Source organism: Girardinichthys multiradiatus, chromosome 18 (genome assembly GCF_021462225.1).
Source record: "Girardinichthys multiradiatus isolate DD_20200921_A chromosome 18, DD_fGirMul_XY1, whole genome shotgun sequence".
Lineage (NCBI taxonomy): Eukaryota > Metazoa > Chordata > Actinopteri > Cyprinodontiformes > Goodeidae > Girardinichthys > Girardinichthys multiradiatus.
This window is the reverse complement of record NC_061810.1, coordinates 38716321-38735148: the sequence shown is the minus strand read 5'-3', so window position 1 is coordinate 38735148 and position 18828 is coordinate 38716321. Positions and strand designations below refer to the sequence as shown.

General features: G+C 40.4%; 2 protein-coding genes across 2 annotated transcripts; both read right to left on the bottom strand.

The window, feature by feature from the left end:
* Positions 1-1159: 1159 nt before the first annotated feature.
* LOC124884708 (extracellular calcium-sensing receptor-like) lies at positions 1160-6371 on the bottom strand. The gene is made up of 8 exons (XM_047392757.1): positions 6118-6371; positions 5347-5641; positions 4965-5254; positions 3627-3922; positions 2701-2906; positions 2363-2584; positions 2146-2269; positions 1160-2058 (listed from the first exon to the last, which is right to left on the bottom strand). Exons 1-8 carry the CDS (start codon positions 6369-6371, stop codon positions 1160-1162), a joined length of 2586 nt encoding a protein of 861 aa, XP_047248713.1.
* Positions 6372-9427: 3056 nt separating this feature from the next.
* On the bottom strand, positions 9428-13696 carry LOC124884233 (extracellular calcium-sensing receptor-like). The gene is made up of 8 exons (XM_047392022.1): positions 13455-13696; positions 12785-13079; positions 12413-12702; positions 11928-12223; positions 10958-11163; positions 10627-10848; positions 10401-10524; positions 9428-10326 (listed from the first exon to the last, which is right to left on the bottom strand). Exons 1-8 carry the CDS (start codon positions 13694-13696, stop codon positions 9428-9430), a joined length of 2574 nt encoding a protein of 857 aa, XP_047247978.1.
* Between the last annotated feature and the right edge of the window lie 5132 nt (positions 13697-18828).

Here is an 18828-nt window from a genome sequence, read left to right as displayed (position 1 = left end):
ATACATCCAAGCCCTCCCCTTGATACCAAGAAGATATGTAATTGACAATATTCTACTATACTCAAGATGTAAAGAAATTTTGCAGATCCCACACTACAATCTCATTATTGGCACCATTATCTGCCAATCATCTTGTACCACAAATGCAAACACAGATGAGCTAATTTAGGCAGTGAAGATAATTGGTTTTCAACCAATCATCTATTGTTGATTGGAATGAAAGGCAAAACTTACAGTACAGTACAGTTGGTTTTTATTTTATGTTGGATATAAGCGGGTTAAGTTAATCATGTGTCCATTTTTCTTTTATGGGGTCTGTCCTTCCTATAGCAGCAAGAGAGATACAAGATGTGAAATAAGATGATGCAGTTCAAGAAAGCAACATGAAGCTTGCTCTGAAGGTAGTGAAGAGATGAAAAGTATAGAAAAGAGAAGACATTAAGAGGCTGGGAAATGCTGGCTAAATAGGTATGTTCTTAAAACCAAGGTTAAGCTAAGGTCATATTTGCATTATATCTTTGTTATATACCATGACAAAAATGTGCATGAGAGATATTGATCAAGAGAACATGGGGGCCCACCAAGATGGTTTAACACTGGAAAGGAATGTATACAAAATTTTAACTCAAATCTTTATTTCTTATATTTAACATGTATACAATTATTATTATTATTGAATAATAAAAAAATGGATTAGAATAAAATATTTACACATTATGTATTCTCCGAGAAATGTATTGCTGTAAAACATAAAGATTACAGAAAAGTCTTGAACATATGTGAGTATTTAAATTATGCTTGTTTTGCCAATTATCTGAAAAAACTGTAAGGCGTTCAACACCCACTAGTGCATATACATCAGTATCTGTTTTACAGCAATTATGTTTTAAACGGTTATCCTAGAAGAAGTGAAATCAAAGTATTGAATAAATAACATAGGTCAATAAACATAAGATGTAAGATTTATCTCAAGGCTTTATTTCTCCTGTTTAACATATGCAATAAAAGTATGTAAACAAAAAAAAAGGGATTCAACAACATATTTACTCATGGTCCTAGATAGGTAAAAGATTACAGGAATTTCTGGAATTAATTTAAGTAGTTAAAATGCACTATTGTTGCTATGATAGCAAAATTATTTTGCACACCTTTTTTGGTTTTAGTTTTTGTTCATTAAATATTTCTTGGTGTTTTTGTCTGGTTGAAACAAAATAATAAAACACTTTGGAGCAAATATACACAGTATCAGCCCAAAACTGGAAGCCAGAATGGCAAATATCTCTACAGCCACAGTATATTTCCCTGGAGAGCTGACATATGCTGGGATGAAGGTGATCCAGACTGCACAGAAGATCAGCATGCTGAAGGTTATCATCTTGGCTTCGTTAAAATTATCAGGTAGTTTCCGAGCTAGACCAGCTAACACAAAGCAAAATACAGCCAGCAGGCCGATGTATCCGAGTACAGCCCAGAAGCCAACAGCAGAGCCTAAAGCACATTCCAGAATGATCTTCTCCTTGTAAGTGGTTAGATTTTTCATTGGGAAAGGAGGACTCAGAACCAACCACAAAGTACATATTATAACTTGAATTAATGTGAGAAACACTACAGTCATTCTTTGCTGTAGAGGACCAAACCATTTCATAGCATTACTTCCTGGGAGTGTAGCATTAAAGGCCATTAAAACCACTACAGTTTTCCCAAGAACACAAGAGATACAAAGGACAAAGGTGATACCAAATGCTGTGTGTCGCAACATGCAAGACCACTCAGAAGGTGCTCCGATGAACGTTAATGAACATAAAAAACACAGAGTCAGAGAGAAAAGAAGCAAGAAGCTCAGTTCAGAGTTGTTGGCTCTGACAATTGGTGTTGTCCTGTGACAAAAGAAAATCACTGCTGTTATAATTGCCAAACAGGCCCCACTAATACAGAATGCAGCCAAAATGATTGACAGGACTTCGTCAAAGAAGAGAAACTCAACAGGTTTGGGAAAACAATGATCTTTCTTTGGATTCGGCCAGAACTCTTTGGGGCACAGGAAGCAATCAGGAGAATCTAAAATAAAAAGAATTGCACAGAAAAACAAATGTTAATACATAATTTCTAAGGATATGGATAACAGTAAAAGATATTTGATTTTACCTGTCATATTACTGATCTTTCCTTCATGACATGGTATACAATCATAGCAGCAGATGGGTTTTCCTTTTTGCAACGCTTTACGAGTTCCAGGGTGGCAACTCTCAGAGCAAACAGACACTGGTATCTGTCACAGAAACAGCAGCAAAATGACTAGCATTTTTTAAAGATAGTTTACAAACTCATAATCTGTTAAAATGATTGAATTTAGGGTTATTACTTGTGTGCCACCATCCACCCAGGTTAAGTTCCGGTTGATATGAAACTCCTGGCCCTTGGGCAGTGATGCATCATAGTACCCCACTGTTACCAGTTCAGTAATACCACTATCATCTCTCTGCCAGTTTACCAGTTCATAAAAAGCTACAGGATCCCCATTGGCATCAAATGACACATGGTAACCATTCTTCGAGAAGTTTACTCTCTTTAATTCAGTGAAAACCTTCAAAGTATAAAGGACATAAAGAGGGAAATTAAAACACTTAAAATAATGTTCAAATTAAGTTACCAGTCTAATGGCTAATGAGAAGTTTGAGGATTTACTATGTTTGAACTGACCTGTTTAGGCTCCAGTCTGACATGTTTGTCACATTGAATGGTTTCATTAGTTTGTTGACACACTGCATTATGAATGGCATGCGCTATTGCATAAACAGTTTTGTACATCATGTTAGCAATTCTTAACTGAGATGTTTCAGTGTATGGGCTTTTGAGGGTTTTGATATCTTCCATTCCATCACACTCTCTCTTGTCTGGATCAGCAGCTGAAGACAAAGACATTCAAAGACAGATTTGCCTTGTTTTCATTTGTATGTCTGTGAAGGCAGTTAACTAATTTGATAAATAAATAAATAAAACTAGTTGCAGATAAATCTAGTGGTCATTTATCTTTTGAATAATCTTTAACACATTGAGAACAAAAAAATAAAAAAACTGTTGAAAAAAACTGTTGATGAACTTTCCATGGGCATTGTTGTTTTTTAGCCATACATTATAGTCCTCAAAGCTTGGTCATGTCCAAAACCAAGGACAATGAAACAACAGAAACATTACCCTTCACAGTAAAAAGTAAGGGTTGCTTCTTACAAATCCTTACAGTGTAACTGTAACGGTAACTGCACTTGTGTCCTAGTAGATCTTTCTTCTGAATTTCTTAGAGCAACATCATTATTTCAAAATACATGCAATAATTAAAAATGCACATGTTTGGTATTTACACAATTAGCATTTTTATATTGGCAAATCAAATCATGTTAATGAAGCCTGGATAAAACAAAAGCTAGATGTTTTTTTTTTTTTTTTTCAAATAGAAAATATTGGAAGACAAATATTTTACTATGGAAACATGCTGCAGAAGAATAATCAATTAAAATGAAAAACAAAATTCATTAAGAAATATAAATAAATATCTGTTTAAATTTGTGACAAACAGTTTTTAATGGTAGGGAAATGTGAAAGTAAATTATTTCGTTTATGATAAATACTTTTTTTAAAGCTGCAGTTGAATGCATCCTCCCAGAATTCAGTCAGGACTGAAGAGGCAATCACTTCAGAGGGAGAGAGATCCAGAAGGAAGTCTCTCAAGCCTGGAATGACAGATTGCTGAATGGCAACTCCAATGGTCCCTGCACAGAAACTGAAGCTCATCAAGAGTGGGTCAGTTACCCAGGATTCACTCCCTATCCACTGACGAGATGGAGGAGTGTTCAAAGCCAGCTCCTCTAAAAGGACTTTCATATCACCAGCAGCTGTAAACGCCACAACAACCTTAGCTGTTGATCTGAAGAGACAATAGGATGTGTTGATTTAATTTATTTAGCATTTAAACATAAGTGATAAATGCTATAACATACACTATCGGTCAGTCAAAGGTTTTCTCATTTAAAAGTTTGTTTTTTTTCATGACTATTTACATTGTATATAGATTTTCACTGATGGCATCAAAACTGTCAGTCAGTCATTTTCTACCGCTTATTCCATAGTGGGTTGCGGGGGAGCTGGTGCCTATCTCCAGCAGTCTATGGGCGAGAGGCAGGGTACACCCTGGATAGGTCACCAGTCTGTCGCAGGGCAACACAAACAACACACTCATTCATACACCTAAGGGCAATTTAGAGCTACCAATTAACCTAACAGGCATGTCTTTGGACTGTGGGAGGAAGCCAGAGTACCCGGTGAGAACCCACACATGCACGGGGAGAACATGCAAACTCCATGCAGAAAGACCCCAGGCTGGGAATTGAACCCAGGACCTTCTTGCTGCAAGGCAACAGTGCTACCAACTTCGCCACTGTGCATCAAAACTGAATGAACACATATGGAATTATGTATCACACAAACAAATTGTAAAATAACTTTGGATATGTTTTAAATATTAGATTTTTAAAGTGGTCACACTTTGCTGAGTTGACCTATGGGAAGTTCTTTCAAAACTCTTTGTGACCACCTCATGAAGCTCATGGAGAGAATGCCAAGAGAGCAAACAAAGGTTGGCTATTTTGAAGAATCTAAAATATAAAAATGTTCAGTTATTTCACACTTTTTACTATATATTTGTTTTTACTATATAATTCTTTGTGTGTTCATTCATAGTTTTGTTGCCTTTGGTGAGAATCTTCAATGTAAATGGTTATGAAAATAAGAAGACCCATTAAGTGAGAAAGTGTATCTAAAACTTTCGACCGGCAATGTATGTGATTGTCCTTGCTTTGAGTTTCCAGTTTACAGCCTATCTAAAAAGAATCTAAACAATATTAAAATACAATGAGTCCTTCTCCAGTATTACCTTTGAGATTCCTAAGAAAAATAACAGTTGTACAAACCTACGGATAACATTGGCGACTCTTTGGATCTTGCTCCTTGAATCTGTTCTAAAGAAAGATTCAGTGTACTCCACACAGATCCCCTCTATTAGCGCTGCTTCAAGGAAAGATGTTATGCCATTATTCCCATAATCCGAGTCTGAGTGGACAGCACCTATCCAAGTCCAGCCAAAGTGTTTTACCAGCTTGGCCAATGCATCAGCTTGGTAATGATCACTGGGGATTGTTCTAAAAAAAGTTGGGAACTGCTGCTTATTTGACAGACAGGCACAAGTGGCGAAGTTGCTGACCTATAAAAATAAAACATTGAAAACCAAATCCAAATAAATATCAGCACAGAGACATATAAAAAATTCAGTCCACAAAAATGTACACTTCTTACCAGAGGAAAGTTGAAAGATCCAAAGATGCGTGACATGCTGATTAAAGGAGAGGATCCCGAGTCTCCAAAAGCAGCCATCACCACACCAGACTGGGAACAGTTCATGCCTTTGTAGAACAAAGGGTCCTCTCCATTTAAAAGTTGGAACGCGACATGCACTGAAACCGGCACTGAGACACATGAATCATAGATCCGATATCCAAGTTTGATGCCGGGCAGCAGCTCTGTGCTGTTGTTTATCTCCTCGATGGCAAAGAGTACAGTGCGAGAGAAACGTAGACCTCGGCCATTAAAGCTGAACAAGATCAATCAGGTTATTGCTGATATTTGCATGAAATTGGAATAAAAAGCCTCAGAATGAAAACAAAATAATACATTTGAAAAACCAAACACAGCACAAAACAAACTTTTTATTTTTTTGATGATGAGTAAGTAAAAGGAAATCATCTGTACACAAATGTATTAAAGTGTTTCCTGTCTAGCCAATTTCAAAATTCTAAAGCAAAAAATGCACCCAAACTTCACCTGGATTATAATAAACATTTCTACTTCACATATAATAATCTCCAACCTAATATATCTTTTTTTTGTTTCAAAAGAAAAATAAACAAGTCAGTAAAGACAATGTTGGACTATAGGAAATAAATTTAGCTTTTTGTGAAATAAAATGTGTAAAACAATTTCATTATTTGTCTTCAACATCACAGCAAACTCTGCAGTAAACACAGATTACACATGCACAATAATTTTCCACCTCCTCATTTTACTAACCTCCCAGTGCATCTTAAAGACTCAGGCTCGCTGGTGTAATTATAAATCACTGCATAATGTTGGTAATGAATGGAGGAAACACCTCCAATAACAAAGTCCCCATCAGCTGAGAATGCAGGTAAACGAGGGTTACTTTGCAGAGTACATTTTGCAGATGAAGCTTCAGCAGTGACATCAGAAGACTTTAAAGCTTCTGCGGACTCAAACTCTTGTTTCAAGCCATTTACAAGGCCAGACAAACCAACTGGTGACATCAGCTCCAACAAACTCAGTGCCAATCTCAAGCCAATTAAAAAAGCCCTCATCCCCATTTGTCAGGTCTCTCTGTTTGGATGTAACTGTCCGTTTACTGATTTATAAATCTCCTCCTCTTATACATCAGATGATCTTTCTAAAACAGAATGCCCTCCCCTTGTTATCTTTTTTAAAATATAGATTCCCACTGTATGTTTATTACAATGATCTTGCCTTAAAAATTGCCATCAATGATATTCTCTTGATTTTTTTCAACATAACCTGCATCCCCTTCTATTGTCTTCCTGCGCTGGTATGAGGTAACTATTCCTATACACAGAAACAGGAAGCAAACTGGGTTGTTCACAAATTTAGTGTTTACAACCTTAGTGGGGCCTTGGATGTAAAGTAAAAATGGTATCTGGTAGGATTAGTGCATATAGGCGCTGCTGAAGACTAGACCTTAGTTGGGCCCAAGTGAGGCCCCTGGCATTTCAGAAATAACACAGATAAAACATTTTTCGTCCTTTAACCGGTGGGTTGCCATTTCGAACCCCCGCACTGTCTGTCTCAGTCATTGCATCCTTGGGCAATACACCTCACCCACCTTGCCTACTGATGGTGGTCAGAGGGCTCAGTGGCGCTAATTGTATTGATTGATTGAAACTTTATCAATCCCCAAAGGGGAAATTTGTTTGTCCCAGCAAAAAACACAAAAATAAAAACAAACAATATAAACCAATAAAAGTCTAGGAGACACGTCACACAATGGAATATATAAAATTTAAGTTATTTAGGATGCACAGTTATGGAGGCTACATGTAGGTTAAAAGGTCTGACAGCCTTAGGCAGAAAATATATGTTGTATCACTCATTACCACATCGGGGCTGCAGTAATCTTTGGTTGTGTATACTCCTTAGGCCATCTACTGTGCTGTAAAGGAGGTGAGAGACATTGTACATAATGGCTCTGATTTTCCCCAACATTCTGTCTCTCACCACCTCATCCAATGGAGCCAGTCCCAACAACAGACTCAGCCTTTTTTATGAGTTTATTTATTCTTTGTAAGTCCTTTGCCTATATTTTGGCACACCACAGCAAAGAAGATTGCACTGGCCACAGAGGATTGATAAATCATCTGGAGCATCCTACTACAGTGAAGGACCTGAGCTTTCGGAGAAAATAAAGTCTACTTATGCCCTTTTTGTATAGTACCTCAGTGTTGGTGGTCCACTGCAGCTTACAGTCGAGAGTAACACTGAGATACTTGTATAATGTTACTTGCTCCACATTCATCCCTGTGGTGGAGATCGGCAGTGGCAATGTCTTCTTGCAGCTAAAATTGACCACCATTTCTTATCTATATTTAGCTGTAATTGGTTCTCCCATCTTACAAAGTTGTCCACCAGCTTCCTGTACTCCTTCTCCTGTCCCCTCTCCACACACCCCACTAAAGCCAAGTCATCTGAGTACCTTTGCAGATTTGTGAAAATATAGACATTACAAGGAGAGCCTAAGACTTTAGCAAACCCAAATTGAAAGTACAGGGAGAGTTGGTTGAAGACAACTAAGCTGTTTCTTACTTCAAACACAATAAGACAGGGCTTCCATCTCATCGATTCTGTTGTTCTCGAAGTACAGACAGCCATTAGCTTGTAAAAATGCTCCAAAAGCAAAGACTACAGTCAACTTAATACAGTATTTCTTAAGTCACATAAAGATGCTTTATGATACCCTTTTGCCTATTACTTCTTTAATATACTACTCTTTTAAATCTAGTGTTTATCCTGGGGATTGGACAAGTGCCATCATCACACCAGTTTTTAAGTCTGAAGACTGTCTTGAAGCTGGTAACTAAAGGCCAATAAACATACCTAATTACTAGTAGTTACAAATGTTGCTCAGAATGTTTTAACAACTATCCACATTTATTCAACACAAGTAGCTTTTGTCTACACATGCAATTTGGTTTTAGTTGTAATTATTCAACTGATCTAGCTGCTTTGTGCTACTATGAGGCTTCATAAAGGAAAAGCAATATGTGCTGTATTTTTACAGTGGCATAAAGCATTCGATGAGTCAGCCATAGTGTTTTAATATCAAAATTGTCCACACCTAATTTCTCACCTAGCACACTGGCTTGGATATCTTCATATTTATCAAAATGGTTTTGACTTTCTTTTTATGCTTTTAATGTGTCATCAACTGGGGCAAGCTGGCGTTGCTATATTAAACCTGTTGAATTTTTATATTAATAACTTTTAATATAAAATGATAAAAAGCAATGTGCAAATGAGTTTATACGCTTTTGTCTTGTTTGAATTATTTTAAATGGTTTGGCGCCCCCTCCTTTACATTACTTTACTTTTACTTTCCCCAAGAAATTGATTAGATCTATTAGAATATCTTCCACACAGGATTGTACCATACCATTCTGCTGTACTGTTTTTGGACAATCAGCTTTCTTTGTTAAAGCAGCAAATCAATAGAACAGACGGCCAGACAATGTGAGGAACTTTAGCTCTTTTAAATCCTTTAAATGTAACTAAGAGAGTATGGTAAAGACAGCTCATAGCTGCTGTCATTAATTTGGATGTTTTAAGCTAATGTTTGGTGTTTAGGGTATTAAAGTTGTGTTAGAAAATGTAAAAGCTAATTCCCATCCCATCAAATGGTTAAAATCCAGTCAAAGTGCAAAGTTCTGAAGATGTGTGCAGTAGGTTGTTAAAATGTTCTGGTAAGTAAGCTAATGTAACTCATTTAATGATGGAGTAAAGAGTACAGTGATCAGTTACTTTTTAAAGCATTAGTGCTAACATACAGTGGTGTGAAAAAGATGGGGAAAAACATCCAAACTTACATTACTGTGCAAAATTTGTTTTTTACAAGTAAACAAACCATACAGTAAAGTCTGTTGATAAGTTTTATGTTTAAGTTAAATGTATGTACAAATCCAACTCGTGCATATTCATGTATTTGTGCATATACATAAGTCTGCTATTACACCATGGCAAAGAGTTGCTATCATGTCACGTTTATTTTGTACAGTATATTTCTCTTCTGAAGTTTTATGATTTACTTTTTGTTCATTACATACTTTTTGGTGTTCTTTTCTTTCTGAAACAAAATGATGAAACATTTTGGAGCAAATATACACAGCATCAGCCCAAAACTGGAGGCCAGAATGGCAAATATTTCCACAGCCACAGTAAATTTCCCAGGAGAGCTGATATATGCCGGGATGAAGCTTATCCAGACTGCACAGAATATCAACATGCTGAAGGTTATCATCTTGGCTTCGTTAAAATTATCAGGTAGTTTCCTCGCGAGAACAGCTAATACAAAGCAAAATACAGCCAGCAGGCCGATGTATCCGAGTACAGCACAGAAGCCAACAGCAGAGCCTAAAGCACATTCCAGGATGACCTTCTCCTTGTAGGTGGTTAGATTTTTCATTGGGAAAGGAGGACTCAGAACCAACCACAAAGTACATATTATAACTTGAATTAATGTGAGAAACACTACAGTCATTCTTTGCTGTAGAGGACCAAACCATTTTATGGCATTACTTCCTGGAAGTGTAGCATTAAATGCCATTAAAACCACTACAGTTTTCCCAAGAACACAAGAGATACAAAGGACAAAGGTGATGCCAAACGCTGTGTGACGCAGCATGCAAGACCACTCAGATGGTGCTCCGATGAATGTTAGAGAACATAAGAAACACAGAATGAGAGAGAAAAGCAGCAAGAAGCTCAGTTCAGAGTTGTTGGCTCTGACAACTGGAGTTGTCCTGTGACAAAAGAAAATCACTGCTGTTATTATGGTCAGACAGGCTCCACTAACAGAGAATGCAGCCAGGATGATTGACAGGCCTTCGTTGAAAGAAAGAAACTCCACATGTTTGGGAAAACATGCATCTTTCTTTGGGTTTGGCCAGAACTCTTTGGGGCATGGGAAGCAATCAGGAGAATCTAAACACACACAAAAAAAAGTTCTTAATATGTGAATATTTAAGGATATGGATAAAAAACACATTTGATTTAACCTGTTATATTACTAATCTCTCCTTCGGGACATGGTATACAATCATAGCAGCAGATGGGCTTTCCTGTTTGCAACACTTTTCGAGTTCCTTGAGAACAACTCTTAGAGCACACTGACACCGGAACCTGTCAAAGGGTCAGAGGCAAAATGTTAAAGTTTGCAAGCAGTTTGACAAATCATTGTGTCTAATCTTTATTTGTAAAAATTATTTTTTTAGGCCATATTACTTGTGTGTGACCATCCAACCATGTTAAGTTCCCATTGATATGGAACTGCTCTCCCTCTGGCAGAGATGCATCAAAGTGCCCCACTGTTACCAGTTCAATAACTCCAATCTCACTCTTCTGCCAGTTTACTAATTCATAAAAAGCCACAGGATCCCCATTAGCATCAAATGACACATGGTAGCCATTCTTGGAGAAGTTCACTTTTTTTAATTTGTTTAAAACCTTCAAAGTAAAAAAAAAAAAAAACAGACATACTGAAACTGTCTCTTAAAGCAATGTTCAAAGGTAATAGTCTCTAATGGATAAGTTTGCAGATTTACTAGAAACTGACCTGTTTGGGCTCCAGTCTGATATGTTTGTTACATTGCATTGTTGCATTTGTTTTGTTACACACTGCATTTTGCATGGCATTTGCTATTGCATAAACAGCCTTGTATGCCATGTTAGTGATCCGCAACTGAGATGTTTCAGTGTACGGGCTTTTAAGGGTTTTAATGTCTTCAGTTCCATCACACTCTCTCTTGTCTGAATAAGCTGCTAAAGAAAAATAAATACAGAGACGTGTTTTTGTCTACTAAACTAACCAATTAACTTACTAAAAGTAGTTCTGGGTGACTACAGTAGTTATTTTCAGGTCAAAGTAGCTAGATGTTCCTTTTTCTTTTTTCAATTAAGAAATGGTTTTCAATTCTTACAAATGTATGTGTAGGTGCATAAATGTTCTTGTTTTTGGGATATGTTGGTTTGTTTATTATGGCTGCATATGCAGGCTAGATATGCAGCCATTATAAACAAAGCAACTACAAAAGCATGTTTTCCTGGACATTGTTAAAATGTCCTTGTCAAAAATGATTCAATGCAATAAATACATTTTTATTTTAAGATTGATATGTTGGATTCTTAAAGGCAACAGTTAAATATAAATACTTAAATTAGTATTCAATGACATATCAAGAAAAGATATAGAGATATTGAAAAAGCAAATACCGTGATAAATACTGTTTAAAAGACTGTAAAAGGTACCCAATTGGAACTCACATATTTAGCATAATTAGTGGGTAAAACAAATGATATTACAGAAGACTGGGTAAAACTAATTCCTGGTGTAAAGTTTTTGTCAAGTTGAAATTTACAGGTTGACAAAAAATAACTTAGTGAGATGTTACAGAAGAATATGTCCACTTTGTTTTCACAATTTCTTCAATTACACAAAACAAACAACAAAAAAAACATTCAAAATGATCCATTTATATTTAGGATAAACTCTATTTCATATTTTTAAATAAAGAAAACATTCTTACTTTTTGTCAAGCTGCAGTTGAATGCATCCTCCCAGAACTCAGTAAGCAGTGGGGAGGCAGCCACTTCAGAGAGAGAGAGATCCAGAAGAAAATCTCTGAACCCCGGAATGACAGATTGCTGAATGGCTACTCCTATAGCCCCTGCACAGAAACTGAAGCTCATCAAGTTCGAGTCAGTTACCCAGGCTTCACTTCCTATCCACTGGCGAGGTGGCGGAGGGTCCTGGGCCAGCTCTTCTAACAAGACTTTCATTTCCCCAATAGCTGTAAATGCTACAACAACCAGTGCTGTTGATCTGAAGAGAGATATGAATGTGTTGTCCTAAACTTACCTATGTGGCATTTTCATCAAATAAGAGAAGAATAAAGCCATTGATACTGATAATCTCTGCTTTGAGTTACACATTTTTTACACAAGGATGTAATCTCCGATATTATCTTTGGTTTGTTAAAAGCACAAGCAAAAGTAAATGACATTTACAAACCTATGGATAACACCTGCGACTTTTTGGATCTTGCTCCGTGAGTCTGTTCTAAAGAAGGATTCAATGTACTCCACACAGATTCCCTCTTTCATTGCTGCTTCAAGAAAAGAGACCATGCCATTATTTCCATAATCTGAATCCGAGTGGACAATACCTATCCAAGTCCATCCAAAGTATTTCACCAGCTTAGCCAATGCATCAGCTTGGAAATGATCACTGGGAATTGTTCTGAAAAAAGTTGGGAATTGCTGCTTGTCTGAAAGGCAGGCACACGTGGCAAAGTAGCTCACCTACAGTAAACATAGATAAATCCATTAATTATAAGGGCTGTTTTGAATTTCAAATCTTCTTCAATAAATGTTGCCTTCTCACAAGAGGGATGTTGAAGGACCCAATGATGTGTGATATGCTGATGGATGGAGTGGATGAAGAGTCTCCAACAACAGCCATCACCACTTCAGACTGTGAACAGTTACTGCCTTTGTAAAACACGGGATCCTGGCCATTTGATAGCTGAAATGCAATGTGCACTGACACCGGCACCGAGACACATGAATCATAGATCCGATATCCAAGTTTGATGCCGGGCAGCAACTCTGTGCTGTTGTTTATCTCTTCAATGGCAAAGACCATCGCACGAGAGAAGCGCAGACTCCGGGCATTAATGCTGAACAACATCAATCAGGTTAAATCAATCATAAAAATCAAAATACATTAGTCATATAACAAACAAACACAAACCTAGATGCAACTGTACACCAAAAAATATAAATCAGAATGTTATCTGTCTATCAAATTACAAATTATAAATGATCTCAAGATTTGAAGATTAATATTTAGATTTCAATATATACTCTAAATGAATTTATTATTGCTATCAACTAAAAATAAGGGATTCAATATATGAGACATAATTTATGTATTTGTATAAAAACATAAATAACATAAATCAAGTACTTCTTTCCCCCAACATCAAAGCAAAGTTTGCAGCAAACATGCATCACACATATAATATTGTTTTCCACCTCTCACACTTACTAACCTCCTCGTGCACTTTGGAGGCTCAGGCTTGGTGGTGTAATTATGAATCAATGTGTAATGCTGGTAATGAATTGAGAAAACACCTCCAATAACAAAGTCTCCATCCTGTAAGAATTCAGGTAAACGATCGGCACCCTGCAGCGTGCATTTCACAGAAGAAGCTTCAGTAAGAACGCCAACCCCTTCAGGCTCAAACTTTTGATTCAAGCCATTCACAGCCCCACCCAGGCTAACCACTGACATCAGCTCCAACAAACTCAATGCCAATGTTAAGCCCATATTAACAGTCCAAATCCCCATCCCTCAAAGATCGCTTAAAATGTACGTTTTTCCTGGTTTTATAAGGCTCCTTTATTACACGTCAGATGATTGTTCATGACACTGTGAACATGTGGTCTTTTATTTAATGTACATGTAAGTTATTGTGAATACATAACCATGGCCGTGTGGGACCTTGGGATGTAGTGTTATTGTGATTTTGAGTGTAAGTGTAAGATTATTGTGGTGATTTATTGTGGAAGTGTAGACCCTGGTGGGCCCCAGGGGAGCCTCTCATGAGCACTAAATTTAGCATAGAAAAAGCTTTTTAGCGAGTACCAAAAGAAATGTCGTGTTGGGGTTTACCCCAGTGGATGAGAGGGTCGCATCCCTGCGCCTTCGGGTTGGGGACAGGTCTCTGACTATCATTTCAGAATCAGAATCAGCTTTATTGCCAAGTTCGTACATACAAACAAGGAATTTGCCTCCGGTACACTTTGCTCTTTTATTCTATTTTTGCATTACAGTATATACAAATTTACAATTTACAATGTACAATATACACATATCTAATACAAAAGGTGCATTTGCAACATCTGTATGCTGTTGTTTTGTACTCTATTGAATGTTCATCAGAGAAACAGCCTGGGGGAAGAAACTGTCTCTGTTTTAGTAAACAGTGCTCTGTAGCGACGGCTTGAAGGTAAAACTCTAAACAGTTTATGTGCAGGGTGTGTGGGGTCGGCAGAGATTTTGGCAGCTATTTTCTTGATCCTAGACCTGTATAAGTCCTGGATGGAGGGAAGGTCAGCTCTGATTATTCTCTCTGCAGTCCTGATTATTCGTTGCAGTCTGCACCTGTCCTGTTTTGTGGGTGAACCAAACCACACTGAGATGGATGAAGACAGGACAGACTGAATGATGGCAGTGTAGAAGATGACCAACAGCTCCTGTGGAAGGTTGAACTTCTTGAGTTGCCTCAGGAAGTACAGTCTCTGCTGGGCCTTCTTTCGAACAGTGTCTATGTGTGAAGACCATCTCAGGTCCTCAGAGATGGTGGTTCCTAAGAACCTGAAGTGGTCCACGGCCGATACAGTGTTGTTGAGGATGGTGAGGGGGTGTATGGGGGTGGTGTTCTCCGAAAGTCCACCACCATTTCCACAGTCTTGAATGGGTTCAGTTCAAGGTAGTTCTGACCGTACCAGTGTACCAGCCGATCCACCTGCTGTCTGTATGCAGACTCATCACCGTCCTGGATCAGTCCAATGACAGTGGTGTCGTCTGCAGACTTAAGGAGTTTCACGGACGAGTCCGATGAGGTGCAGTCATTTGTGTACAGAGAGAAGAGGAGTGGGGATAGAACACACCCCTGGGGGGCACCAATACTTATATATCTGGATCGGGAGAAGATGCTCCCCAGTCTCACCTGCTGCTGTCGGTCCGTCAGGAAGTTGTTGATCCACTGACAGGTGGAGGCTGGGACATTGAGCTGTGTGAGCTTCTGGTGGAGGATGTCTGGTATGATAGTGTTGAAGGCCGAGCTGAAGTCTACAAACAGGATCCTGGCGTACGTCCCTGGGTGGTCGAGGTGTTGCAGGATGAAGTGTAGACCTAAGTTAACAGCATCATCTGCTGACTTGTTTGCTCGGTAAGCAAATTGCAGGGGGTCCAGCAGGGGGCCTGTGATGTCTTTCAGGTGCTTCAACACCAGCCGCTCAAAGGACTTCATGATCACAGACGTCAGGGCTACAGGCCTGTAGTCATTTAATCCTACGATGGTGGGTTTCTTGGGAACCGGGATGATGGTGGATCGTTTGAGGCAGGAGGGGACCTCACATTTCTCCAGGGATTTGTTGAAGATCGGAGCAAGTTGATGTGCGCAGGCTTTCAGGCATGATGGGGAGACGTTATCAGGTCCTCCAGCTTTCTTTGTTTTCATGCGCTGAAAGAGCCTGTTTACCTCTTCTTCTGAGATCTTTAGTGCAGGCAGAGGATCTGATGGTGGGGGGTTGGTTGCTTTATGGGAGGAATTTGTTCCTGAATGGGATGTAGAGGGGAAGATTTGAGGTGTGAATGGCTTCTTGTCATGTCTGCATTAGAAGCCATTCAGACGGTTGGCCAGGAGACGACTCTGTTCAGGATGGGTGGAGAGGCTCTTGTAAGCAGTCAGGTTTCTCAGACCAGTCCATACAGCCGAAGTGTCACCAGTAGAAAGGCTGTTCTTAAGCTTCTCACTGTAGCTTCTCTTAGCTGCTTTGATCTCTTTTGTTAGTTTGTTCCTGGCCTGCCTGTACCGCAACCAATCTCCACTGCTGTGAGCTTCTTCCTTTTCCCTGCGCAGATTCCTGAGGTGTGGAGTAAACCATGGTTTATTGTTCCCAAAGGTGCAGAAGGTCTTGGTCTGCACACACATGTCCTCACAGAAACTGATTTATGATGTCACCACATCAGTTAGTTTGTTTAAGTCAGTGGCTGAGGTTTCAAAAACAGTCCAGTCTGTGCATTCAAAGCAGGCCTGTAGCATCTGCTTTGATTCCTCAGTCCACTTCTTAACAGTGTGAACCTTGGGTTTGGAAGCTCTTAGTCTGTGTCTGTAGGTTGGGATGAGGTGGATTAGATAATGATCCGAAAAACCCAGAGCAGCCCTGGTAACAGCATGATATGAGTCCTTTAAAGCTGTGTAACAATGGTCCAGTGTGTTTTTGTTTCTGGTGGGACACTTAATATGCTGTTTGTATTTGGGGAGTTCATTTGAGAGGTTTGCGCTGTTAAAATCTCACAGTATTATGATGAAATAGTCCATGTATTTTATCTCCACATCAGTAATCAGCTCAGCAAGATGTTTTTCCATGGTAGAAGTGCAGCCATGCGGTGGAAAATATGAGCCGATTATTAAAAACGAGGAAAACTCTCTCGGTGAATAAAACGGCTTACAGATTATGGAAAATGACTCCAGATCCGGGCTACATGTTTGTCCCAGCACTTTTACGTCTCTGCACCAACCTTCATTTATATAAAAGCAGATTCCGCCTCCTCGTCTCTTCCCCGATAGCTCCGCGCTGCGATCCGATCTGAGCAGCTGGAGGTCCGGCAACAGCAGTGCGCGGTCCGGGATGTTTTCACTCAGCCATGTCTCGGTGAAGCAGAGAACCGCTGATCCGCGGAGGTCCGTGTTTTTACCGGTGAGAAGAAGCAGCTCGTCCATCTTGTTGTTGAGAGAGCGGACATTTGCCAGGTGGATTGAAGGCAGTGGTGTGCGAAGTCCTCTTTTGCGGAGCTTTACCAGCGTGCCAGCACGCTTTCCCCTCCGCCGTTTTCGGCGCAGGATCCCATATAGAGCCGCAGCTCCGCTTGCCAGGAGCTCAGTGAACCTCGGATCGATGAAAGATGGTGAAAAAAACCCAAGAGAGAACTCTCTGATGTTGAGAAGTTCCTCTCTACTGAATGAGACTACAGGATTGTGGCCCGACACCACAGAACTGTGGCTCGAAAAACATAAAAACACACAAAATACAAAAACAAAGAGAGAGCGAAGCTCTGAGGCTGCCATCGTCGACGCCATCTTGTTAACAGCACTTTCAGCATACAGCCAAGTGGTAGTGCGGAGTACCTGGCCTTCTTGGTGTCCCTGTCGGGGTGCTGGATAGTGCCCCTCCCGGGGACTCCATTATTCTGCTGCGGGACTTCAACGCCCATGTGGGAAATGATAGTGACACCTAGAGAGGCGTGATCGGGAGGAATGGCCTCCCCAAATCTGAATCCTAGTGGTGTTTTGTTATTGGACTTCTGTGCTAGTCAAGGATTGTCCATAATGAACACCATGTTCAAACATAAGGGTGTCCATCAGTGCACTTGGCACCAGGACACCCTAGGCAGGAGACCAATGATCGACTTTGTTGTCGTACCATCAGACCTTCGGCCGCATGTTTTTGACACTCAGGTGAAGAGAGGGGCTGAGCTTTTCACTGATCACCACCTGGTGGTGAGTTGGATCCGCTGGAGGAGGAGAAAGCCGAACAGACTTGGCAGGCCCAAGCGCATTGTGAGGGTCTGCTGGGAACGTCTGGTGGGGCCCTTGGCCAGGGATTTATTCAACTATCACCTCCGGGAGAGCTTTGACCAGATTCAGAGGGATGTTGGAGACATAGGGTTCGAGCGGACCATGTTCTCATCATCTATTGTCGATGCTGCTGCCCGTAGCTGTGGCTGTAAGGTCTGCGGTGCCTGTCGCCGCAGCAATCCACGAACCCGGTGGTGGACACCAGCAGTAAGCTGAAGAAGGAGTCCTATCGGCTGTGGTTGGCTTGTGGGACTCCTGAGGCCAAGCGTGCCGTGGCCCGGGCGGTGGCAGAGGCAAAAAACTCGGGCCTGGGATGAGTACGGCGAGGCCATGGAGAAGGACTACCGGTTGGCCTCGAAGTGATTCTGGCTAACCGTCCGGCGCCTCAGGAGGGGGAAGCAGTGCTTCGCCAACGCTGTTTACAGTGGGGCTGGGGAGCTGCTGACCTCGACTGGGGACATTATCGGGCGGTGGAAGGAGTACTTCGAGGATCTCCTCAATCCTGCCATCACGCATTCCCTTGTGGAAACAGAGGCTGGGGACTCGGGGTTGGTCTCTTTCATCACCCAGGCTGATGTCACCGAGGTGGTTAAAAAGCTACGCGATGGCAGGGCTTTGGGGGTGGATGAGATCCGCCCTGAGTACCTCAAGTCTCTCAGTCTCTGTTGTGGGGCTGTCATGGTTGACACGCCTCTTTAACATTGCATGGCGGTCAGGGACAGTGCCTATGGACTGGCACACTGGGATGGTGGTCCCCCTTCTTAAGAAGGGTGACCGGAGGGTGTGTTCCAACTACAGGGGGATCACACTCCTCAGCCTCCCTGGTAAGGCCTATGCCAGGGTATTGGAGAGGAGAGTCCGGCTGATAGTCGAACCTCGGCTTCAGGAGGAGCAGTGTGGTTTTCGTCCCGGCCATGGAACACTGGACCAGCTCTATACCCTCTACAGGGTACTCGAGGGTTCATGGGAGTTTACCCAACCAGTCCACATGTGTTTTGTGGACCTGGAGAAAGCATTCGACTGTGTCCCTCGTGATGCCCTGTGGGGTTGCTCCAGG

Bases quoted from the DNA above. Each gene is read 5' to 3' on its own strand.
- LOC124884233 (XM_047392022.1), bottom strand. From the start codon at position 13,696: ATGTCAGTGGTTAGCCTGGGTGGGGCTGTGAATGGCTTGAATCAAAAG. The intron at 12,703-12,784 runs GTGAGAAGGCAA...TGTTTACTGTAG, and splicing joins GGTCCTTCAACATCCCTCTT to GTGAGCTACTTTGCCACGTG. The intron at 10,849-10,957 runs GTCAGTTTCTAG...TTTACTTTGAAG, and splicing joins TCAGACTGGAGCCCAAACAG to GTTTTAAACAAATTAAAAAA.
- LOC124884708 (XM_047392757.1), bottom strand. From the start codon at position 6,371: ATGTCACCAGTTGGTTTGTCTGGCCTTGTAAATGGCTTGAAACAAGAG. The intron at 2,907-3,626 runs GTATTTATCATA...CTTTGTCTTCAG, and splicing joins CAACTGCAGCTTTAAAAAAA to CTGCTGATCCAGACAAGAGA. The intron at 2,059-2,145 runs GTAAAATCAAAT...TTTTTATTTTAG, and splicing joins AAAGATCAGTAATATGACAG to ATTCTCCTGATTGCTTCCTG.